The 26,536-nt window shown below is 41.4% G+C and overlaps 1 protein-coding gene across 2 annotated transcripts; it reads right to left on the bottom strand.

Annotated features, from left to right (window-relative positions):
• Positions 1-1,018: 1,018 nt before the first annotated feature.
• On the bottom strand, positions 1,019-25,440 carry LOC127645500 (plastin-1-like). 2 transcript variants are annotated; one of them, XM_052129141.1, is made up of 16 exons: positions 25,200-25,440; positions 23,226-23,333; positions 22,833-22,993; positions 21,446-21,575; positions 17,645-17,777; positions 17,383-17,464; positions 16,321-16,486; positions 16,013-16,155; positions 14,957-15,052; positions 8,444-8,636; positions 6,342-6,420; positions 4,818-4,932; positions 4,318-4,451; positions 3,399-3,522; positions 3,013-3,137; positions 1,019-2,903 (listed from the first exon to the last, which is right to left on the bottom strand). In XM_052129141.1, the coding sequence occupies exons 2-16, from the start codon at positions 23,293-23,295 to the stop codon at positions 2,765-2,767; spliced, it is 1,890 nt and encodes a 629-aa protein (XP_051985101.1). In that variant the 5' UTR covers positions 23,296-23,333; positions 25,200-25,440; the 3' UTR covers positions 1,019-2,764. The 2 variants fall into 2 exon arrangements, with proteins under 2 accessions (XP_051985101.1, XP_051985100.1); XM_052129140.1 differs by lacking the exon at positions 25,200-25,440 and adding an exon at positions 23,762-23,912.
• Positions 25,441-26,536: the final 1,096 nt, after the last annotated feature.

Here is a 26,536-nt window from a genome sequence, read left to right as displayed (position 1 = left end):
CAAAATATGTTTTTCAAAAATTTCGAGTTTAATAATTTATCCATTAAAATACAACATATATTGTATGACGGGGATATGAACATTTATTGCATACTGTGTCGTAACTAACGACAGTGCCCATGAGAACCGGACCCTTCATCGAAAATGCACAGTCATCATTCAAAAGAGTTATCGGTAGTCAAGTGTTCAGTGATCACCATTAATTTACTACATAATTGGGGGCACATCATTGTGAGAATACTTTTTTGTGAATATGGTTTTGAGACTTGCTTTTTTTATAAAGACTGACCTGAAAACTGGAATCCTTTGAGTTTTCCATATGATTTTTATTATCTGGTAATGCTTCAAATGCAGTAGAGGGAATGAGACAAATTGTTAAGTGTATCCTATGCACCAAGATCAACTGCCCCTAGTGGGAATGTTTCTGGGCACTCAATAATCTCTTGGGCAAAACTGAGCACAACTCTACATGATGGTATGTTTGTAAAAGGGGAACGCTCAGCTCAGCTGTAATCGTCCCAGGATCTCCAACACATCTGGAATTTCACAACCACACCAAGAGAAACTCCCTTTAGAACAGTACTGGGCAGAGTAACTAAACTGAATTGAAAATGAGGCAGAGCTCAGGGAAAGTTTTTGTTTGTCAAAAACTAATTTCTAGCCACTCTTAAATCATGTGGGTGCTGGATAAATTATTACTTCAGTCTATTTGGAAAGCCAAAATGGCTTGAGAAGATTAACATTTTGGCACATTTCCTTTGCTTTACACTTAAATTTCACTGTGTAATATCCTCCTCTGCAGAATCATGCGCGTCACTGGATGAACTAACACTGTTTAGACTGACACCCAAAATTAAAAGAATGCATTAACTGTCAGATCGTATGCCAGAGCAGGTTGCCAACTTCATCTACTGCAAGCCTGATTAAATAAATGGAATGAATGTACAGATCTAAGTGTCTCAAATATTTCTTGTAGATGCCTTCTTTAGTTATGTATTGTAAAAAAATTCTAAAAAAATTTACAATCTGTCTCCAATTGATAGAAGCACTTTAATAAGTCACTGGAAATTAAAAACATTTACAAGGATTCACAAATATAAAGGCAATAAAGAATGCATTTAAATAATCGTATATCTCGGCGCAGCATCTTATATAGTAATTAAATGATCATTGTATAGACGTGTATGCTCTCCTGCAGTCATTATGTCATTGAGAGAATGCTGAAATTAAAGACCCCATAAAATCAATATTGGAGTTTTCTGGCTTTATGTCCATGTTTGTTAACTTTGAGGCCATCTACACCAATCAGCCACAACATTAAAACCACCTGCCTAATATTGTGTTTAGGTCCCCCTCGTGCCACCAAAACAGCACCAACCTGCATCTTGTCGCCACAATTGTAGAGCGTTTATCTCAGTTACTTTAGACTTGGTCAGTTTGAACTAGTCTGGCCATTCTCTGTTGACCATTCTCATCAACAAGGCATTTCTGACCACAGAACTGCTGTTCACTAGATGTTTTTTGGCACCATTCGGAGTAAATTCTAGAGACTGTTGTGTGTGAAAATCCCAGGAGATCAGCAGTAACAGAAATACTCAAACCAGCCCGTCTGGCACCAACAATCATCCATGCGATTATATAATCAGCCAATCATGTGGCAGCAGTGTAGTGCATAAACTCACGCAGATACGGGTCAGGAGTTTCAGTTAATGTTCACATCAACCATCAAAATGGGGAAAAATATTTCTCAGTGATTTGGACTGTGGCATAATTGTTTGTGCCAGACGGGCCAGGTATTTCTGTAACTGCCAGAATGGTTTGAACTGACAAAGTCTATGGTAACTCAGATAACCACTCTGTACAATTGTGGTGAGAAGAATTTCATCTCTGAATGCTATTATGAGATGCAGGTTGGTGCTGTTTTGGTGGCATGAGGGGGACCTACACAATATTAGGCAGGTGGTTTTAATGGTGTGGCTGATTGGTATATATGCTAGAGTATAAAAAAATATAACATAACCTTTAAAGACAGACCTACTGTGAGCTCAGTAGTTGTTAATCGGTGGTATATGCTTCTGTTAAAAAAATCACAATAAATAGCTGAATTTCAAATCGAGTCGGTCTCCCGATACTCTCAAATTACTTATATATTTTGCTGTATCATTTGCTGAATATTTTGCAATAAATTTAAAACAAGATGATTCTATACTTGTAATCAACAACTTTAAATCAAATGTTATATTTTTATATTTCTTTTTTTAAAAACGTACTCGCAATGCTTCATGGGATTGTAGTTTTTGCCCTTATGAAAGTTGGAATGTGCACAGTCTTGTACCTTTGTCTTTTTGTCCAAAGTTCAAAAACGTTTTTTACTTAAAATCAACATTTGTAATGTTGTGATTCAAGGATGAGCTTGTTGGTTTGGTTTTATGGCTTAGAACTTTTTTAAAGTTCTTTAAGTACTTTATGAAATACCTCTGGGAAAAAAAATTACGAGAAAAAACACTATTTGCTATTAAAAAAGGGACGACCACTTCGATATGTCCCACTAACTTCTAATTTCAATAGGAAATGCAGGAAAAAACTGTGCTCATCAAGCTAATTCATGGGGTCTTTAAAGGGAGGAAAATTCATCAAAGATCAAGGTCTAAAGAAATATTCAAGTACAGATAAGGTGATAATTTCTAAGAGCTGGTGAGTTAAGTTAGTGGAAGAAAAGTGCTAAAGTGAGTTTTGTGCAAAAGCGAAATGTCCTTCAAAAAGGTCAGCCATCTACTTTCTTCAAGCTTCTTCCCATAAGGCATGCAAACACTGTCATCACCATCTTGTGTTTGACTTCCACAAGGTCATCGGGGAGGGCATACACCTTGGCGCCTATTTTTCGTGCCACAGAGATTGCATATCTGCGAGTGGGAAACACAGATATGAAAAAGGTTGCCGGTGGCGAGACAAGAGGCAATTTGGTGTCAGATGATATCAGCGTAATTTATGAGGAACCGAGTGGAAACATACTTTGCATTGTTTAGCTTGTCCTCTGCGGTCATGTCTCCACTCTTCACCATCTCGTATTTGATGGCTTTGGGCTCGATGGTGTCGATCAGGTCGATCACTGGCAGGCTAGTGCTGATTGACTTGTCCTGAAATGATAGATTGTTTACAATGCATGAGAGAAATTTCATTTCCATTTAGGCATATCTGGTATCATGTGAATGTAGTATGTGTACTTTTACATCACTCAATGCTTTAAAAAGCAGGTTTCACTTCCCAAGCCTTGTTGCAAAGAGGTTACAAATGTGAAATGATATATGTGCTCATTTAAATTTGAAATGTTTTTTTCTTCTTCTATACATGAAAGGAATTTTGATATTGAGCATAGAATGCGTGGCTGGTCCAGTCACCTTGAATCCATTGATGAACGAGTTTTTGCCGCCTTTTTTCAATGTGTCATTCACCCAGTTGACAATAATTTGGTCACTGACAATTTCTCCTTCTCCGAGGTCAGAAAGAACCTTCAGTGTATACCTACAAGAGAGTTAGTATTTGCAGACAATGTAATTCATGTTTTAATTAATCTACAATATGCAGCACAATGAATAGACGTCAAAGCTATAACCATCAGGAATAGTTGGATCATTCCTACTATGCAGTACATTTTCATGTCCCCATCATATTTATCTCAAAATGTTGGATAAAATACTAAACTCACAATTTAAAAAATGGAAATCATACTATTTAGCTTTATTTTATCACAACATCACAATTAAGTGAATGTAAGGGTGAACTTTAAATAACTTCAATATGGTTTGAGCAGATGTTGCCATTTTTGCTGTGTTTCATTATTAAGGAATATTCCAGGTATTTTCATGTATTTCTTGCCTCTCTTATAATGAATGGGGATCACAGAAACCTTAACTACCGATATCCCTTCTGAATGATGATTGCACATTTTTGCTCTCACGGGCACTGGCAGTAGTTACACACTGTATGCAATATATTTTTATGTCCCCATCATATACTGCATGTTTCAGTTTATTGGATAAAATATTAAACTCTCCTTGGAATACCACGTTGAAACCAGGAAGTAATGAAGTAGTTGAAACCAAAATCATGTTTGCATAATCAAGGACAAGCGCCATTCTGTGGTTGCATTTTGCCCCTCTAACATAATATTAAGGGCCTGATCTTGACAAGAGCATGTCTTTTAAAAAATACTTCCTTAAATTTCAATACAAGGATTTTCATGAAATTTTATTTTTTTTTAAACTTACTGAGAGCATAAGAGGAATGACCCAGTTCTATATAGTGCAGATGAAGTACCTTCTCATAAGTTGCCAGACCAATGCCAGGGTGTGCATGGGGCTTCCTTCATTGATATTCTCACCACCAATTCCCACTAAGGAAAACTTTGCTTCCTCTTTACCCAGTGCAACTGCATAATTACAGTTCTCAAGCTACAAAACAAACATGTGTTAGACAAATTAACATTACATGTATAATTCAACCCAGAACTACAGCAGTTCTTCATACATAAATATCATTTTAGACAAATATAGTATACATTTTGAATTTCAATCTGAGCTAGCTAGCGCCCTGAAGCAGCGCTGTGCAAATAATTTCAGTGGGAATAATACAAATTCTGCATGTTTTAGTGCAGGGCTACTTCATTTGCTGTCAGAAACAAACATATATTTGCATACTGACTGCTAAAGTAATGAAGAATAAAATTGAGACTCACTGGCAATCAAGTTCTTTCATCTCAAGGGTTAACTGGAAAATACTTTCAAAATATTGAAATTCAAAGCTGATCTGGTACAAACCTTCTTCATGTTGGAGCCCAGTATTGGATATGGAGATTTATTGACTCTGGCCCAGTTGACAGGTACTTGGATCCTCTCATATAACTGAAGAATGGGCAAACCATCTTGCAGATCTCTGAAGAATAAGATGTTAATAATGAAAAAATGCACACAATTTGTTATCATGTTTCATAATATCCTCATGGAAAAAGCATCCAATGTTAGCACACATGTCAAAGACCCTATGAAATGGCTTGATGAGGACAGTTTTCTCCTCTGTGTTGGCATATGTCCTATTAAAACAGTAAGTTTGAGAGGGACGAATGAAAGATCTCTTTTATCACATAAATATGTTCACTCCTAAACAAGCAAATGCTATGGGATGTGACTTTGAACAACACTTTTGAAGTGTTCTCTACTGTTGGATATTGTTGGGATGGCATGGGTGTTGAAGTTTATTACTTTGAGTTAAGGGTTTGGAACAAACCTAAGGTATGAGCAACAAAAAAAGTGATGCTTGCCTTGGCAATTATTTTGGACCCTAAAGGGACTCACGAATATGCGTTAAGCCAAGATGATGCAAGAAGCTATGTTTCCATCCAAGTTGTGAATTGATGCTGCCTTCATGTGCTATCGGAATATGCCTACTTCCCAATTCTGAAATGGTAATTACGAGTACGTTGTATTCAAGTACTTTGTTGTCGGAAAGAACAGGAAACATGGACGACGCCAGATTCATTGAGGAACTTAATACATACACCATAATACATATCTCTCAGTTAGCTTGCTGACGATAATGGAATTTTGGTCAAATACAAGTTAAATATTCACTGTGCAAATATGTACAACATGCATAGAAAGGTTGCTGATTTACATAAATGAATATGACCAAAATGGCAAGTGCTAACAATTAGCTGTATTTAGAAAAATGAAGAAAACCATTCATGACAGAAACTGTACTCTCCTTCGCCATGTTGATATTTTAGGACTCCTCCCATCTCAAAAACTCCGGAATCATCTAGATAGAATTCAGAATTTCCCACTTGAACTTCCAACTTCTCTGGGTCATTCATGTGCTCGGAACTCGTAATTACGATTTTTTCTTCAAGTCAACTTGAAGGACACATTAATTTATGCGAAATTTATCTGAAAAACAGTGCTCAAAGCCAAATTTCCATTCAAGGGAGTGCAAAAGGATGAAATGTCACTTCCGGAGAAATTGTAGCCACTGAAAGTGTTTCCATCATAGTTTATGTGCATTTCTTCTTATCGAATAAAAATGTATCCACCTCAAGTGAGCATATAATTTTTTTATGCACATTTTGGAGATTTATTCGCATCTTTGTGTTTCCATCCAGCAGTTTTAATGTGGTATCCCAAAATGTGCATAAAAAAACGTTGCTGGAAACATAGACTCCACTGCTGAATTATTTATCTGTATTGTTTTAGCTTCTGATTCCAGGGCCAGCATTGGTTCTGATACTTCAACAAAGCTGTAGTAGAAAAGGATGTCAAAGAAGCAAACTAAACAAATGGCCTCGTTACCTGTACAAGTGATTGATGTGTGGAGACACCCCCAGGGAATTCATCCAGTTTCTGAATGTTCTGTCTTCTCTTGTTTCCCCTGTAGGAAGAGAAAGGGATCATTTCTTAGACACACCAGTGTTGTGTTCAGGGCTGGACTGAAAAGAGAAATCAGCCCTGGATTTCACAAGGCAACTGGGGGGTGGGGGGTATGTGTTGTTCACTGTCCTTTTCTGCATATCGCGGCGCTGTTTTGTGGTCTGTTCTGCATAATGCAGCGGCTCATTTTTGCTTATCGCGGACCATTCGGCACGTTCCGGTTCTCCCGCTAGCCAATCTGCCCATGATCGGACCCAATGTGTGTCGGCCCACCGGGAAAATGCCCAGTATCCCAGATTGCCATTCCAGCCCTTGTTGTGTTAATAAATTGTATATGTAGTTTGAACCCTTATAGTCCGGACAGGGTCGTAAAAATTCCGTCATAATCTATTATTACCTGTCATTTTAATTTTCATAATCTAATGATAATAACACATTTGTCATGTTCTCTGTTGTTTTTTGTTTTTGTGCTGTTATTTTGAAGTTTAGTTTAGTTCCTGTTTCCTGTTTGGTTTTTGTAGTCCTCTGTAGTTTCTTTTTATGATTGGTTTTCCCCTGATTGGTTCTCCTTCCCTGATTGTTTCCCCAGGTGTCCCTCATTCCCTTGTTTGTTCCTTCTGTATTTAAACCCTGGTTCTTTGTTCAGTCTTTGTCGATTGTTGATGTTTCTGGATGCTTGTTTTGCCTGTTTCCCAGTTTATGTCCTCCGTGTTTTGTTTTATTTTTCCCATTGTGGATATTTCCTTTGTTCCTGTTTTGTTGTGTTGTCATTTTTGCTTAAATAAAGACCCACTGCAGTTAGATCCTCGCCCCTCGTCTGCCTTCCTGCTCATCGTTACAACATTTAATAGCTTTCATTTTCATTCACATTTAAATTTTTAATCATGAATTTACAGGACAAGCATACAGCAGATTATACATTTATTTATTTACGAAGACAACAGATGAACAACAGACACGAAGCAGATGAATGTTTTTCCCCACAGTGACAGCGGAGGCCACTAAAACACGACATATGAACAACACAATATTACAAAAAATAAATACGGTTAAAATATGAACAAAACACGTAAAAAATGAACTGAACAGAACTCAATCGACAACTCAAACCTTCCTCCTGGTCCACATCGACTTAAACTCGCCTGTGCGTAATCAAATGCATCAAGGGAGACTGATGCTGAGGCAATTGTCATTTGATTTTGTGTCTTTGCCTCGTACAGATGACTTTCATGGCAGTTTTAATTTGATTCTGGAGGTTGAACCCAGCGTCAAGCACAGTATTGACCTCTACATGATAAGAGTTGCAGAGAGCGTCACAGAGGGCCGATTTTACAAGTTTGCCACATAAAAAAGCGAGATGTGTGCACAATAAACATTGAAAACATGTATTTGGAAGAGAGAAAAAAATCTTGCAGTTGCTTTGATATCAGAAAGTAATAAAAGGACTCGTTTATGTTTAGGTCGAAGCATTTTCTTTGTGAATTTAAATTAGTTCAATAACTGGGGTCTCTGATATTCATAAACGATAAGGTATTATTTAATTAAAAGAAATTATGAGACATTCAATGTCTCTTCACAAATTTGGACAGTTTTTAAATATTTCTTGTTGCTTAGTACTCTCAAAAGACATTATTGGGGAAGCAAAAACATGTGTGAGAAAAACACTTTGATGTAAAGTGACGTCACTTCATAGACTTCAATATATCCTGCAGTGCTGACGTGAGTCATATGAAAGACGCTTAACTTGTATAAATATCACTCACTTCTGCACATTAATCATTGCTCTTCAAAATCACAAAAGTGACCGATAATGGTTTCAAAATGGCACATTTCTCTGAAAGGTGAGGAGTTTATCCCTGAAATTATCATTTATTTTTTTCATGCATTTATTTATTTTGTGGAATCTGATAATTTTCCATCGTTGCCGCGGCACAGTGGTTGGGAAACACTGTTCTAAGAGTCCCACATTGCATACACCACTTTTTGTGCAGAATAGCTTCAAGAAATAAAATAATGCAACTCACCCTCAATTGTATAATCAATGCCATTGCTGGTGGGTCTGTTCAAGGCTGGGTACGTGTTGAAAAGATTGGCCACAAAGGCCATGTTGAGCTTATGGTTTCCTGCCACCACATCCTGCGGTGTGACAAACTGTCTGCAGTCCAGACGGGCTGCCTGCCTCAGCATCAGCTCGGCTCGCCTTTCATCATCACGCTCCTAAATGATACAGTTATCAAATCAAAATAACATTGCTTTAAAGCAGAAACATTTGTTTATCTTGTAGACATTGCAGCATTATAAATCATCATGTCACAATGTTATTTATGGGTGTTCATTGCCACAATAATACTACAATACTTATGTGCAACAATACAAACACACATTTCTCACACAGCAGCCTATTCTGAATTTGAGTAACCTACATTTTTCATTTGTATGCTTAAAAATAGACTGTGCTAGCAATGAATGGTTGTATATTGTTGTATTTGTCCTTTAACTCAAGGTTATTTTGAATGCACTCCCACTAGATTACTTTATCATCAAGATGTGGAAAACATGAGACAAATTCAAACTAGACTTTTACATTTTCTGAATAAAATAAGAGTGGTGCTTGCATGTGCAAAATTCACTGCCACAATGCTAAGCTGCTGTGGGTGGCTGTCATGGTGTTGCTATGCGGTTGCTAAGGTGTTGAGTGTTTTTTAGCATGTGACTATTCAGTTGCTAGGAATTTGCCATGCAGCCTGATCTCATGATTATAACGTAACTGTAATGAAGACTCAAGTGGGTTGAGATCCATAAGCGGGTTTTATTGGACAGAGGAATAGTCAAACGTACAGGCAGGGTCAAACCACAAGCAGACAGGAATATAGTAGGCAGGCAGATACGATAACAGGGCAAGCAGAAGATCGGGGCAGGCAGCAGACAATGGAGATCGATAAACAGGCTGGGTACTCACAGGGCAGTGGCAATCAAACAGGGTCGGAGAACAAAGCAAGGTTGGTACATGGTAAATCTCAGAGTAAACAGGATAACGCTTGGTAATGTAGCCGGAGCAAACAAGACTTCGCAGTGAAGTGGAAAACAGACATGATTTAAATAGGGACAAGATAACAAAGAACAGCTGGGGCATAATCAGACCTAGGTATGTGGGTTAATAGGAAAAGTGGTTTTACTGGTTAATACTCAGGTGAACCCGATCTCCGATGACTGAAGGGGAAGGTGCCCTCACCAGTGTTCGTTACAGAGCCCCCCCCCGTGAGCGGCTCCTGACGCGAAGACGCGACCTGTGCCGAGGTCTCCCCCGAGGTCGAGGGGCCGGTTTCTCCGGGTTGATCCGATGGAACTCCGTGATGAGGTTGGGGTCGAGGATGTCGTTCGTACTGACCCAGGATCTTTCCTCCGGACCGTACCCCTCCCAGTCCACCAGGTATTGGATCTGACCTCGGTGTCGTCGGGAGTCGAGCAGAGTTCGCACCAGGAAGGCCTCCTCGCCACCCACAGTCAGGGGGGGGGTCCGGGGGTCCCCTCCTCCTCAGCCATCGGGCCATCGGCCGGTTTCAACAGGGAGACATGGAAAGTGGGGGAAATGCGATAATTAGTAGGGAGTTGAAGGCGAAACGAGACAGGGTTAATCTTTCTTAGAATTTTGAAGGGACCCACATACCTAGGACTGAGATTGTTGCATGGTAAGCGAAGACGAAGGTCTCGGGTGGAGAGCCAAACCCATTGGCCCGGGGAGTAATCTGGACCGGGGTGGCGATGGCGGTCTGCTTGTTCCCTGGAACGGTTTAACGCCCGCTGTAGGTGGACGTGCGCTTGGTCCCACACCGCCTCACTGCGCTGAATCCAATCGTTCACCGCGGGAACTTCCGAAGGTTCGCCGGACCAAGGAAAGAGAGGGGGATGGTACCCCAGGACACACTGGAAGGGGGTCAGGTTGGTAGCTGGTTTGAGAAGGGAATTCTGTGCGTACTCGGCCCAAGGAAGGAAGCGGCTCCAGTCCGACTGGTTGCGGTGGCAGTACGCTCGGAGGAACTTGGTGATCTCCTGGTTCAGGCGCTCCGTCTGACCATTTGACTGTGGGTGATACCCTGAAGTGAGGCTGACGTTTATGTTCAAGAGCCGGAGGAAGGCCTTCCAGACCCTGGACGTGAACTGGGGACCCCGGTCCGAGACAATATCCTCGGGAAGTCCGTAGTAGCGGGAGACGTATTGCAGCAACTGCTCGGCAGTCTCGAGGGCTGTGGGAAGCTTGGGTAGATGTATCAGTCGGCAGGCCTTGGAGAACCGGTCAATGAGGGTGAGGATCGTGGTATGGCCTCGGGAGTTGGGTAAGTCCGTGATAAAGTCCACAGCGAGGTGCGACCAGGGGCGCTGTGGAATGGGTAGTGGCTGGAGCAGGCCTGCAGGTGGTTGTTTTGGGGTCTTGGCCATGTTGCAGGTTTGACACCTACTCACGAAGTCGGCTGTGTCGGTGGCCAGCGTCTCCCACCAGAAGCGGTTCCTTAAGAGGCGAACGGTGGACGTGATGCCAGGGTGCCCAGAGTTCGGGGCGTCGTGCACCCAGCGCATTACCCTCTCCCGGATGCTGGGAGGCACAAATGTCCGGTCAGGCGGGCATTCGGGCGGAGGCGGAGCAGTGGCCTGGGCGATGTCAGATAGGAGGTCTCACTGGACGGGAGCTAGGATCAACTTGGAGGGGATTATGGGTTCGGCAACGGGGCCATGAGGTTCGGCCTCGTACAGTCGTGAGAGTGAGTCGGCCTTGACGTTCTTGGATCCTGGGCGGTAGGAGATAGTGAAGTTGAATCGAGTAAAAAACAAGGCCCATCTGGCCTGTCTGGGGCTGAGTCGTTTGGCAGAGCGTAGGTACTCCAGATTGCGGTGATCCGTAAAGACCAGGAATGGATGTCTGGCTCCCTCCAACCAGTGTCGCCATTCCTCCAGGGCGGCCTTCATGGCCAGGAGTTCGCGGTTGCCAACGTCATAATTTCGTTCGGCCGATGTGAGTTTGCGGGAGTAGAAGGCGCAGGGGAAGAGTTTAGGCAGGTTACCTTGGCGCTGGGAGAGTATAGCCCCAATGCCTGTGGCAGACACGTCGACCTCCACCACGAAGGGGATGTCCGGGTTGGGGTGATGCAAGATCGGCGCGGAGGTGAAGCATTCCTTCAAATGGTCGAAGGCCTGAAGACCATCGATGGACCAGAGAAGCTTGGTTCGACCCTGCTTTACCATGGCGGTGAGTGGTGAGGCGACGGTGTTGAAGTTCCTGATGAACCGCCGATAGAAGTTGGCGAATCCCAGGAAACGCTGGAGTTCCTTCACCGTGTTGGGCTGAGGCCAGTTTAGAACGGCTTGAACCTTACTGTCATCCATGGCCACCCCCTCAGGGCTGATGATGTATCCTAGGAACGTGACGGACTTCAGGTGAAACTCACATTTCTCTGCCTTGGCGTATAGCTGGTGTTCGATCAGTCGCTTCAGTACCTGCCTGACCTGAATGACGTGTTCCTCGAGAGAGTTAGAGTAAATTAAGATGACGTCAATGTAGACGATCAGGCACCGATTGAGCATGTCTCTGAAGACATCGTTGATGTGGGACTGGAACACCGAGGGGCTATTGGACAAGCCGAACGGCATGACCCGATATTCATAATGGCCACTGGTGGTAGAGAAGGCGGTCTTCCACTCGTCCCCCTCCCGGATGCGGATCAAATTGTAAGCACAGCGCAAGTCCAGCTTAGTGTAGATCTTTGCTGACCTCAGTTGTTCCAGTGCCACGGGAACCAGGGGCAGAGGGTACCGGAATTTGACGGTGACGTCATTTAGGCCACGATAGTCGATGCAGGGACGAAGAGAACCATCCTTCTTGCCTACGAAGAAGAACCCGGCTGCCGCCGGAGAAGTGGATGGACGGATGAATCCTTTGGCCAGCTCCTCCGCGATGTATGATTTCTTGGCGTGGGACTCGGGTTCCGACAAGGGGAAGATTCTGCCTCGGGGTGGTGTAGCTCCTGGGTTGAGCTCGATGGCGCAGTCGCTGGGACGGTGAGGCGGAAGTAGTGATGCCCTGGCCTTGCTGAACGCCTCACTCAAGTCAGCGTATGCTGGGGGTATCGAGGGGAAGGCGTCAGACCCCTCTGAGACTTTGGTAGCCCCCACGGTGGCGGGTTGAACGGGCTTCAAGCATCTCGCCGAGCAGTCAGGACCCCGCCGCGTGATTTGACTGTTCCGCCATGAAATTTGTGGTTCGTGTAATCAGAGCCAGGGAAGACCAAGAATGACTGGGTTGTGAGGGGAGTGAATGACATAGAAGCGCGTGGTCTCGGTGTGTAATACACCCACCTGCAGGAGGATATCGATGGTGGTGTAACACACTCGGCCGGATCCCAGGGGACGACCATCTAGCGCCGCCACTGTCAAAGAAGGAGAGCAAGCCGTCAGAGGAATATGGTGCAGTTTGCAAAAACCTTCGTCAATGAAGTTGCCCGCCGCTCCTGAGTCTATCATGGCATGCGCACCGGTACTGGACGCTAGGTAAATGAGCTTAACGGGAACTTCGAGGCAGGTCTTAGACTGCGTAGAGGAAATTAACAGACTCACCCCTGGCCGTTGTGGTTGTGGAGGGCGTGTAGGGCAGCTGGAACGTTGATGTCCTGCTTGGCCACAGTATAAACAAAGGTGATTGGAGAAACGGCGCTCCCTCTCCTCGGGAGAGATGTGGGTTCGGTCGACCTGCATAGGCTCTGATGTATCGTGGTGTTGGTGCGCCGTTGGAAAAGGTGCGGAGCGCCGAGCTGGGGACCACTGAACTGGACGTCTGGAGCGTATGAGGCTGTCTATGCGGATCGCCAGGGAGACGAACTGTTCTAGTGAAGTTCCCTCATCACGACAGGCCAGCTCAGATTGGAGCTCTGCATTCAAACCCTGCCGGAAGAGGAGCTTATGAGTGGATTCCACCCAACCGGTCTGCGCGGCGAGGGTGCGGAAGGAGAGTGCGTAATCCGCCGCCGTGCGTTTTCCCTGGCGGAGAGCCAGGAGCTGTTCGCCGGCGTTCTTACCGCCCTCGGGGTGATCAAAGACATCAATCAACCCCTGCCTGAACGAGTCGAAGGAGAACTGGGTGAACCCCTGGTTGGTCCAGACCGCGGTGGCCCAGTCGAGCGCTCTCCCCATGAGCACAGAGCTCTTAAAGAGAATTTTACTGTCATCAGTGGGATACAGCGCCGGTTGTTGTGAGAGAAAAACCGAGCACTGCATGATGAACCCCTTACACCTTGAAGGCGTACCGTCAAATTTGTCGGGTAGTGCGAATCGTGGGCTGGCGGATGGGAGGAGCTGGGGATTGACGGCGGCTTCTGCGCTGGCTTGAGGTTCTGCCGGTGCCGGTGCAGGCGCGGGCTGGTGAACGGCTTGCATGGAGCGCATCATCTCCTCTACCGCTGACGTGAGCCGACCGAGTTGATGTTGTTGTGAAGCCAGCAGGTTAGCTTGAACAGAGAGTTCTTCGGCCATACGTGAAATCACCGCTGGATCGATGTTTGGCGAAGTCTTCTGTAATGAAGACTCAAGTGGGTTGAGATCCATAAGCGGGTTTTATTGGACAGAGGAATAGTCAAACGTACAGGCAGGGTCAAACCACAAGCAGACAGGAATATAGTAGGCAGGCAGATACGATAACAGGGCAAGCAGAAGATCAGGGCAGGCAGCAGACAATGGAGATCGATAAACAGGCTGGGTACTCACAGGGCAGTGGCAATCAAACAGGGTCGGAGAACAAAGCAAGGTTGGTACACGGTAAATCTCAGAGTAAACAGGATAACGCTTGGTAATGTAGCCGGAGCAAACAAGACTTCGCAGTGAAGTGGAAAACAGACATGATTTAAATAGGGACGAGATAACAAAGAACAGCTGGGGCATAATCAGACCTAGGTATGTGGGTTAATAGGAAATGTGGTTTTACTGGTTAATACTCAGGTGAACCCGATCTCCGATGACTGAAGGGGAAGGTGCCCTCACCAGTGTTCGTTACAGTAACTGTAGCGACTTTTTGCTAAATGATATTTCGTGGCTCCTTAGACATATCGTGGCAGTTCCATGGTGAAATGTTCACAGAGTGGTGCTAAAAACGAGTTACTTTCTCTCCCAAACATATTAGGTGTTTAAGGGTAATGCTCTGTTGAGTTTTAAATCAACACTTTAAACCTGTGGTAAACCTTCCTTCCCACTTTAAACCTGATTGGTTTTGTCAGAAAAAGCAGATGGGACATAAAAATCCAATTGCCGTAGCCACAATGTCTTAAAACATTTCAATTACATCTGCCTTCTTGATCCAGTTTTGTTTTCTTTTGTTCTCGTGTTTCTTTTCACTGTGTTGTTGCAGTAATCAGTGTTGGGTATCACAAGGCCACTCTTTCTTATCTGCACTAATGCATCTTTAAGTGGTGGAACAAACCCTGACACAGGAAGCAAATCAGTGTGTTCCCTTCAGTGAGGAAACAAAGGCCATTGGCTGCACATACAGACTGACTTACATTGAGACCGGACATGTCAATGTCAATCCTCATCTCATCATCCCCCTCTCCTTTCGGTGTGATCTGATCTAGCAGGTGGAAATATGCCCTGGAGTCCTGAGAGCACAAAAAGTGCACTGTTAACTGACATGCATAAATGAGAGTTCAAAGAATTTTATGTCAAACGAGATAAAAGGCTGGATTTTTATATAGGCTTTTATTTCGAAGCCAGTGATTCATTAACGTATTACATAGTCAGCAAGTCCAAAGCATGATTATAATGGCTTGATATCAATCAGATAATGGACTGATGACTCACTGTATTTAAATACATTACTGTAATAAACGTGTATCTTTTTATCCCTTTAACCCAATGCTCTTGATTGCGATCTAGAGCAGGGTTGTCAATGCTTTCCACCCACCAAGGGACTGCCACATAGAAAACTGTAGATTTTAAAAGTAATGCTATGATAACTTCCATTAGTAATGATAATGGATCATGAATTAAAAAAATGATAATAATAAAAAATTTAATAAAAACTTTTACAACAACGTATAACTTAATTTTAATATATTGATGTTTCTTAATTTTTATTATAAATAGCAGATTCCAAGTTTATATATATATATATATATGATTGTCACATTAAAACTGACTTACAAACTTTTTATCAGGTCTCAATCATTTACAGTATTTTTTATACTTTTCAAATCCCTGCAATGTATAGACTTCAGTGATTTAGCCTTGACGCAGACCCTGACATTCAATATTAAGCTATGACAATCCAGAATAAAAACACAAATTATAACATGTTAAAAAGTATGATAATCTAAACAAAGGGTAAAATAAACACAAATCATTTATATATATAAATATTAGGGGTCTAAAAAAATATTAATATCGTATGGTACAATATGTATCATACGATACATAAACAAACTCATTATAGTGAAATGCTTCTATGTCATTGTCCCTCCCACATTAAAATATATTAAGTAAAATAATAATATTTAAGAAATGTATCACTGAGTGGGTCGAAGACCTTTGGTCAAGAGGGATGGGAAATGTGCATGTACCTTGATATCATCACTGAAGTTTCTGATTGGTTGCCAGCCAGCAGCTTTGAGGTGATGGTTGACCCATCGCAATAAAAGATCCTCAGGGGACATTGACATCAGGTGATCCAGGTCTTCTGATTCATCCAGCAAAGCAATTAGAGCTACACATACACACATAAGTACACAGACACGTGTTACACAAATATGCACAAATCAGTCACTCATGCACACTCATGCTATTAGTTATTTATGCAGCTGTCATTATCATCATTAGAAAACAGCATGGACACTAAAATCAATTCAGGCTATTAAAGCTGGGGAATGACCTTCATTGCGGGAGATCTCAATGTCAGCGAAGAGGCCGATTTTTATGATTTGCCAGAGGAGGCCGAGCACAAGGTGAGGTGACCCTGCCTTCATGTCCTGAGCATCAATGTTGACCACGGTGCAGCCAATGGCCAAAGCGGAGTTCAGTGCTAACACTAAATTGTCCTACATTAGACAACAGGGCAGTAAAGGAAAAGATAAATGTTTATTGGTTGTCTCTAAATCAGCATTTCAGATAATCATTTAATTGTAAACGTTCAACCGAAACACTGGACTTCATGCACTTTCTACGAAGAGAAGTAAAGAGTGTTCAAAAGTGAAACCTGCAATTATAGCCTTAAGGGGCTATTTCTACCTTACCTAACCCTTAAAATGTTCTTGGTACAAACTAACACATTGAGGTTAATTCAGACATGTTAAATAATAAATTTTTTTGTCTTGAATAAAACTATAATTAAATCAAGTTCACCCAAAGAGGTTTATTTTCATGACAATTCAGCACTTTTTACCCTCAAATTCTTTTTACTGCAATGGAAAAAATATATAATAATAATTTGTATTACTATAATGCAAAAAAAAATTATTATACAAAATGGTAGTATTTGTCCTGCCTTTATGCTGATTTAAATATTAACAATACAAAAATACTGCATTATGTTAATGAGAGTCTAATTTGAAACACCACTGAGAATAATGAGAATTACTAAGTAAAATTACTAATTAATTCATATATAAATAGTATTATGTACAGACACAAAGTAAAAAATAAATATCCGGACACCTTACCATAATAAGAAATTGGGGTTAGATGTACTTAATTGTCATGAAAATAATGTCACTATAAACAATATGTTGTTAATGCATAATAACAAAATACAACTTTTTGAGGAATCACCCTGGGATGCTTTTTATACAGGATTGAAGGAGTTCCCATCTATATGTTTTATATATATATATATATATATATTGTAATTTTGGGTGAAATGTAACCTTTATGATTCACAGTGGTTTTAAAAAATCAAAATTTTGATGTTGGAAATTTCAAAAGCAAGAGTGCTTACAGTCATGATGAAAGGGGTGCGTTTCTTCGTGTTGATGACCCGCTCGTCAATGGTATCTGGCTGGGAGAGGTTTATCATTTTGCTGCAAATAGATTGCCAAAAGGTTGTTTAACATGAACTCTTGTTTATCAGTAACAGTAATTATTGACACATTAATAGCTCAGCATATTTCACAACAGAAAAAAACCAACAATAAACACTTCAAGGAGGAACAACAAGCAGAAAAACAAAGAATGTAAAATCACAGCTTTTCTCATATTACCACAACAATATTCCATCTTTGACAGATTTGAATAGACTGTCAGTCTCCGGGTCCATTGGGATGAGATGTTTGCAGTCTGGATCTTTTGCCAAGGCCTTATTGATCCAGTTCACAAAGGCCACTTTTTCTTCATCTAAGAATAATTTAAAACACAAAACTTAAAAAAATGAGGGCAATCTCAGAGACATTTGGTCTAAGATTGACTTACAAATCTAATTTCAATCAGGGGTTGGCTCTGTCTACTGTAGCAGCAGTAGACATTACATAAGTTAACTTTTTTGCTTCCATCCAAAGCAACATGCATAAAGTTGTTTTTTGTTATGCATTTATTAGTGTGTATGTGTTTCCTGGGTATTAAGCCCATGAACTAGTGGCAGGCTCTACGAATCTTATATAGAGAAATATCTTGATGTGAAAGTGTCTGTAATGAACTGTTACTGAGCCAGGGTATACAGAAGTTGTAGCTTGTTTTTTTTTGGTGTTTTTTTTATATAACTTGTTTCTAATATATCTTGATGACCTGAATCAAAGATAGTTGATAGTTCAAGTCAACATGAAACATTATTCCCAATTATTTCCATAAAGCGACGTACACGCAGTGATCAATTTATTAGGTACACCTGTTCATCTACTTATTCGAACAATTATATAATCAGAATCAGAATCAGCTTTATTGACAAGTATGCTTACACATACATGGAATTTGCTTCCAGTGTACAAAAATACAAAAACAGCAGCAAGACATAGATAATAGAAACAAAAAACAAAAAAGAATAATAAAAATAAATAATTATACATATATGTACATACACTCACCTTCATACATACCCACATACACACACGTAGTTCAAATCTATTACAAATCTGTTCTATAAAGAACAAAAATACAGAATTTTATGTACAGTGCAATGTATGTAATGGCAGAAGTGGATATGTAGGATAATATAAACAGAGTTAACTGTGTATTGCACATAATTATTGCTCAATGGGGCAATTTAATTGTTCATGAGATGGATAGACTGAGGAAAAATCCTGTGCCTGACGGTTCTGGTGCTCAGAGCTCTGAAGCGCCGGCCAGAAGGCAACAGTTCAAAAAGGTAGTGGGCAGGGTGAGTGGGGTCCAGAGTGATTTTACCAGCCTTTTTCCTCACCCTGGAAGTGTATAGTTCTTTAAGGGGGGGCAACCAATAATCCTCTCAGCAGTCTGAACTATCCTCTGTAGTCTTCTGATGTCTGATTTCGTAGCTGCTCCAAACCAGACAGTTATTGAAGTGCAGAGGACAGACTCAATGACTGCTGAGTAGAACTGTATCAGCAGAGCCTGTGGCAGGTTGAACTTCCTCCACTGGCAGCTGGCGAAGGAAGTACAACCTCTGCTGGGCCTTTTTGACAATGGAGTCGATGTGTGTCTCCCACTTCAGGTCCTGTGAGATGGTAGTGCCCAGGAACCTGAATGACTCCACTGCTGCCACAGTGCTGTTTAGAGTGGTGAGAGGGGACAATGTTGGGGTGTTCCTCTTAAAGTCCACAATCATCTCCACTTTGAGCGTGTTCAGCTCCAGGTTGTTTTGACTGCACCAGACAGCCAGCCGTTCAACCTCCTTTCTATATGCAGACTCATCGTCATCTCGGATGAGGCCGATGACAGTGGTGTCGTCTGCAAACTTCAGGAGCCTGACAGAGGGGTCCTTGGTGGTGCAGTCATTGGTGTACAGGGAGAAGAGTAGTGGGGAGTGCACACATCCCTGGGGGGCACCAGTGCTGATGGTACAGGTTGTGGAAGTGAATTTTCCCTGCCTCACAAGCTGCTGCCTGTCCATCAGAAAGCTGGTAATCCACTGACAGATAGACATGGGAACAGGGAGTTGGTTTAACTTAGTCTGGAGAATAGCTGGGATGATGGTGTTGAAAGCCGAGCTGAAGTCCACAAAAATGGATCCTTGCGTATATCCCTGGTCTGTCCAGATGTTGCAGGACATGATGCAATCCCATGTTGACTGCATCATCCAAAGACCTGTTTGCTCGATAAGCAAATTGAAGGGAATATAGAAAGGGTCCAGTGATGTCCCTCAGGTGGGCCAACACCAGTCTCTCAAATTACTTCATGACCACAGATGTCAGGGCGACAGGTCTGTAGTCATTAAGTCCTGTGATTTTTGGTTTCTTAAGGACAGGGATAATAATTGAGAGACAGGGCTAATTATTGAAAAACACATTCCCTGACCCGGAATCGAACCCGTGCTGCGGCGGTGAGAGCACCGAATCCTAGCCACTAGACAAATGCCAATTGTGTGGCAGCATGATAAAATCATGAAGATATACGGGTCAGGAGATTCAGTTAATCTTCACATCAACCATCAGAATGGGGAAAATATTTGATCTCAGTGCCTATTGCAGCCTCAGTTTTCTGTTCTTGGCTGACAGAAGTTGAACCTGATGTGGTCTTCTGGAGTTGTAGTCCATCCGCCTCGAGATTCAACGAACTGTCCATTCTGAGATGCTATTCTGCTCACTAAATTGTACAGAGTGGTTATCTAAATAACCATAGCCTTTCTGTCAGCTTGAACCCATCTGGCCATTCTCTGTTGACCTCTCTCATCAGGTGTTTTTCCCTCACAAATGCCACTCACTGGATGTTTTTTTTGTTTTTGCACCATTCTCTTGAAAATCCCTGGAGATTAATAGTTACAGAAATACTAAAACCTGCCCATCTGGCACCAACAATCATGCCATGGTCAGAATCACTGAGATCCAATTTTTTCCCCATACTGATGGTTGATGTGAACAATAATTGTATGCATTATACTGCATTGCCCTTGGCTAATTAGAGAATCACATGAATAGATATAGGTGTTCTTTATAAAGTGGTCAGTGAGTGTATTTTCCAGTGAAACATAATATTAAAAAAATTTAGGATGGGCTTTGATTTCATACAATGGAAGGATGATTGGATCATGAAAAGTGAGCATTACATACCAAAACAGATCCAAGTAGTTAGGAGGATAGGGATTGAAATATTAAGAGGTATGCCTGATGTCAGAAAAGTAATTTCAGAGGCCGAGCAAGTGATTACATTTGGATGAAAGATTGCGAAGACCATTTTTTAATTATTTGTAATAACGTACATAATAAGACCAAGAACGTGCAGTGAGAAATTAAACAGACAATTTGACTTCATGTTGACTTTGGGTGATATGGCTGCCCTGTAGCTCTAAGATGTTGCCCACTGAAGCTAAGCAGGTTTGAATCTGGTCAATACCTGAATGGGAGACCACTTGTCTAAGATTGCTGCTAGAAGAGGTGTTAGTGAGGCCAGCGGGGGGGGCTCACCCTGCGGTCTTTGTGGGTCCTAACGCCCCAGGACAGTGACGGGGACAATATACTGTAAAAAGGCATTGTCTTTCGGATGAGATGTTAAACCGAGGTCCTTACTCCCTGTGATCATTAAAAATCCCAGGGAACTTCTTATAAAGAGTAGAGGTGTAAACCTTGTGTCCTGGCCAAATTCTCTCCATTGTCCCTTATCAATCAAGAACTCCTAATAATTCCTATTCCTGAATTGGCTCTATCACTCTACTTTCACCGCTCCACCAATAGCTGGTGTGTGGTAAGTGTATTGCCGTTGCCGCACTATGGCTGCTGTGGCAACATCCAGTTGGAAGCTGCCCACTGGTGGTGGTTGAGAGGAGTTCCCTGTTCAATATGTAAAACTCTTTGAGTGTAATGTAAGAAAAGCACTATATACTGTAAGTTTAATGTTCACTTAAATGTAGGCTGGCCTGAGGATGTATATGTCCTCACCTGAATAAGAATGCTGTGTTCCTTCACTTGAGATCCCTGATGTTCCACCAAACGACCGAATCCCATCCCGCCTAGAGATGGACTTGCGGAAAGTCTCTCTCACTTCCTTACTTCTGAGCTCCTGATAGACCTGAAGAATAAAGTGCGATAACAGCTTTAAAACTGCAAAAGAGAAAACATCAGTAGGTATCTCTTAAAGAGATCTTTGTCTGAATCAATTGGCATTTGAAGTCATCAATGTCAAACATGATGCATTGCAACTGATTTGAATATACTCAAAAATGTGAATGAGATTTGAAAGCCACAGTGGAGAAGATTTTACAGACTAAATCCACAGTGAATTCTGTGACAGGAGGTTGAAAGTTTTGCTTCTAAAATTGTTCTGTGCTTACCGAATTTTGAACCACTATCCCCTGTGGTTGAAGGTGGAAGTGTTGTTGAGTTGAAATGCCCACAGAGTGGCACCAAAAGCTATTTGTATTTTTAGTTGTAAATGATGTAATACAGCAGCCATATCACCCTGCAGCACTCGCCTGGTTGCCCACTAAAGCTAAGAAGGGTTGAGCCTGACCAGTACCTGGATGGGAGACCTCCTGGGAAAACTTAGATTGCTGCTGAAAGTGGTAATAGGGCAGGGGGTGTTCACCCTGCAGTCTGTCTGGGTCCTAATGCCCCAGTATGGTGATGGGGACGCAATACTGTAAAAAAGCACCATCATTTGGATGAGACATTAAACCGAGGTCCTGACTCTCTGTGGTCATTAAAAATCCCAGGGCACTTCTTGTAAAGAGTAGGGATATAACCCCAGTGTCCTAGGCCAAATTCTCCCATTGGCCCTTATCTTTCATGGCTTCCTAATAATCTCCATCCCTGAATTGGCTATATCACTGTACTCTCTTCTCCGCCAATAGCTAGTGTGTGGTGGGAATTATGGCACACTATGGCTGCCATGGCATCATCCAGGTGGATCCTGCACACTGGTGGTGGATGAGGAGATTCCCCCTATACTATGTAAAGGGCTTTGAGTGCCTAGAAAAGCGCTATATAAATGTAAGGACCCTAACCCCAACCCTAAAACTATTTGTCAGTTAAGTGAACATGTCATTTCAAAGCAAAAATGCAACCTCTTAATCGTAGTCACAATTACTTATGTGAATACGGTAATTTTTTCATGGGACCAGAACCTGCGTCTCTGAAGCTGCTCACACAACACACTACCAGTAGCACCACAGGGAGAGGTAAACACAATTAAATTGATGCAAAAATGTCTAATGGGTATGGAGTTTATCAGTTTTGGAACTCAACATCCCAAATCTCCCATTCACTGTCATTTAGAGTACGTAATGAGGTAATAACAGGATAAAAAAACAATGATAGTCCGGCATACCGCAACAAACTCTTCAAAGCTGATCTTCTCGTCGTTGTTGGTATCACCAGCGATGAATTTCTCCATAATCTCCCGTACCATGTAACCCGGAATATGAAAGCTAGCCTCTCGAAAGAGCTCTTGAAGCTCAAAATCACTGACATAGCCACTGTTATCAATATCTAGAATGAAAGATATTATTAATGATAAACTATACAGTGGTAAAGTTGAATCCATCATTGCAAGCAACCTTTGACATAACATTTATGCCCTCATTGCAATCTTTGGTAATGTTTGACACCTCACAAGCACCAAGTCAGGTGATTTAACACTGTTTCACATGTTCGAACATACCAATTCACTACAATTATTGCTGAGATTCAGGCAATGTGAAAGAACTTTCACAGAACTGACCAATTTTGTTGAAAGCCTCTTTCAGGTCCTCCAGATCTTCTCGAGAGATCTGTGTGACTTTGTTCTCCATGTTGGTCTCCTCACAGCAGTGCTCACCAAGCAAATGACCTGCCAAAAATGTCCACATAGAGAGTTTGCGTGTTATATACTCTGTTAGTCCACCGCCAAACACTGCTGTATCTCTTGCAAGATAAGCAAATTATTCATCCATGAAAACCCAAATGTGTTGGACAGTTAAAATTATTTAACAGTATACACTTATAGATACAGGATTAACCCACTGAGGCAGCTCTTGTTCTTTCACAAATGTCAGCAAATAAATTTAATTTTGCAATTTCGATAGGATAAGACTTTAATGCAACAACTGACATTTTAGTATTAAGTCATAAGCAAGATTAATAAATGCTATTAATTAACCCAAATTATTAAATCATGTAGAAGTACTGTTCATTATTTGTTCATGTTAACTATAATGTTAACTAATGTTAATGTCAATGCTTCCAATAGTAATATCAAGCAGAAAATGAAAACAGTACCTCTCCCCTAAACTTCCGCAGTACTTCAGATATAGCAAAAAATATGTGGATATTCGAACTGAATCCTCCACAGTGTATCCTGTGCTCTCCCACAGTGTGTGTGGAGCTCTTGTGCTCATAAAGACATTGGTATAACAAGGAAACAGACCTTTGGCCTATAATATCCAATAAAGGCGAGGGCCTGGTTCGAAGACAACACAAGAGTTAAAGTTTAACACCAACCCAATGCTGCGTCAGTTAAAGCTGTCATGTCACTCAAGACTTGCTTTCCTCAGAGCTGAAATTCTAACTGTACTAACTCAAGCTAAGCAGTGACATGTGAGTATACTTTACACTCTAGCTCCTTGACACTTGTCCATAACATAGTGACCTAACAAAATGGCTTCACATTTCACTGGTTTTGCCTTTGATGCATTACATAAGTGGAACAGTATATCTAAATGAAACTTGTGAAACAAGGATTTATGGGGCAAGGCGACCTGTTTAGTCATTTGCTGTGTCCTTTTATGGGCTGCGCTTGACACGCAGTGTGTAATGGACATACATGCAAAATACACACACAAACCCATGAACTAATAGAATCTGGAAGAGCTCCTTGATATTAGTGAAATGGACTGTGTTCAATTGGTGAAAGTACAGCGATAACACACGCTCTTCCTGAACAGCACATTACTGCAGAAATAGCCTCCTACTCTGTAATAAGATCTTAAATGTGGGAAGATTGACTTGATGATTGGAAAGAGGGAATCACCACACATAAAACAGAAGAATGACTTGGAAAGTAATATTCTAGTAATTGAATGTTTTCCAGTGCTGTTGTAGATCCTGGTGGTGGAACAAGAAACCTCAGTTGACAGATGTTTGGCTGCAGAGCTTCATGTTTTAAGTATGACCCTACACACAATACAGCATTTCACACATTTACTTATGGTCATATCATAGGAAAGCTTTTGGCTCATGGGGATCCAGGTTCAAGTCCAGAACCCCCCAAACACACACACACATGCACGCACGCATGCGCACACACACACACACACACACACACACACACACACACACACACACACACACACACACACACACACACACACACACACACACACACACCTTTCTTGTCTACTATCTCTACTGTCAAGTGAATAAAAAGCATAAAAATAAATTCAGATAAACAAACAAGTCACCTTATCAAACATTCACAGAGAAAATGATGATGCAAAACACTGCTGAGATCCAGCTCATGCTCGAAAAGGGGGATGATGCAATTGTGAGCTGTATGATGGATCATACACATCTCAGAATGCATAAATCTAATGTAATTTAAGGCAAACAATCTGTCCAGGCAAAGTATTTGAAAAGTCTAACACAGTAATATGATTACTCATCCAGCTGAGTCACAAAGCAAGCTAAATATTAAAGATGCAAACATTTGCAACCTTACCACTCACAAAGCTCCTCACTTCCTGTATTACAAGGGATCCAGGCAACAGTTGCTGTGCTCTAATCAAACTCTGAGCAATCCATTCTGAAGAGGCAATGTGGATTCTACTCTCCTTCAAGAGGTTTAATAAGGATTCTGGATGGAAGAACAAACAGTTTTAAGATCCAAGAATGTTTTACTGATACCCAATATGGAGCTCACTCCTTTAAGAGACTCATCGTCCTTTGGGTTGCCACTTGCATTATTGATTGCTCTGAAAAGAGGATCAGTTACCACATTACCCAGGCCCTTGCGACAGGAAGTAGGCTAAGCATGGCAACAATAATTTCTCGACTTTGATACAATCTTACTCAAGAGTACAAGTGAGCCACTGAGTCAGTGTTGTTTAGCATGTTGTTACCTCTATACTTCCTGTATAGAGGTAACAACAGAAAAGTATCTATGGATACCAGCAAACATGAGCAAATTAACTATAAATCCATAGGAAATGTGCGCCCTAAACTTTAAAGACACAGTGGTAGTTTTATTACCTGTTTAAACTATAAGCTTAATTTTCTGTTTTGTTCTCTTTTTGCTAATTATTCTGGTCACTAAACCTTCAGGTTTTAAACTTAAAAATATAATAATAGCAATATAAATAACAATAATAACAACAATAATAACAATGACAACAATCTGGTTATTATTATTATTCATAATATTTCAAAACGTTATTAATATTAAATATTATTAATATATATTATAATCATCATCATCAACATTATAACAATGATAATGTGGTTGTTATTATATTTCATACTCCCAGTATGAATTACTATTATTATTAATGCCACACAAGCACAAAAAAGTAATGCAAGCCTGCAATGCCCTAATTAACAGCTGGGACTACACAACTATTTATCAACAAATGACTGACAATTTTCCTTGCCCATCGCAGCATCTATCAGATAAACAGTATGTGACGAGGAGGAGGGCAGGGCCAGGCCATGAGGACACATGCCCTGAATCAGGCTAATCAGCCCGGAGGGGGATAAAGACGAGCCGGAGGTGCCAGTTCGAGAGAGAGAGAGAGAGAGAGAGAGAGAGAGAGAGAGAGAGAGAGAGAGAGAGATTCACAGTACTTTTATTCCCTTATGTTCATAATGTCCTGTTAAATGCATATTTTATTTTATATTGTATAGTGTATATGGTTATTATAGTTTTTATTTGATTTGATTCATTACCTGGCACCTTATTTTAATTCTATCTTTACTGCTATTTGTTACCATTTTATTATTATTATTTGTCTAGTCATTATCTGTTTGGTGTATTAATGCTTTGGCAATATTGTATGAAGC

Source organism: Xyrauchen texanus, chromosome 6 (assembly GCF_025860055.1).
Source record: "Xyrauchen texanus isolate HMW12.3.18 chromosome 6, RBS_HiC_50CHRs, whole genome shotgun sequence".
Taxonomy (NCBI): domain Eukaryota; kingdom Metazoa; phylum Chordata; class Actinopteri; order Cypriniformes; family Catostomidae; genus Xyrauchen; species Xyrauchen texanus.
Note: the sequence above shows the minus strand (reverse complement) of the source record. Positions and strands in the feature narration are given on the sequence as shown.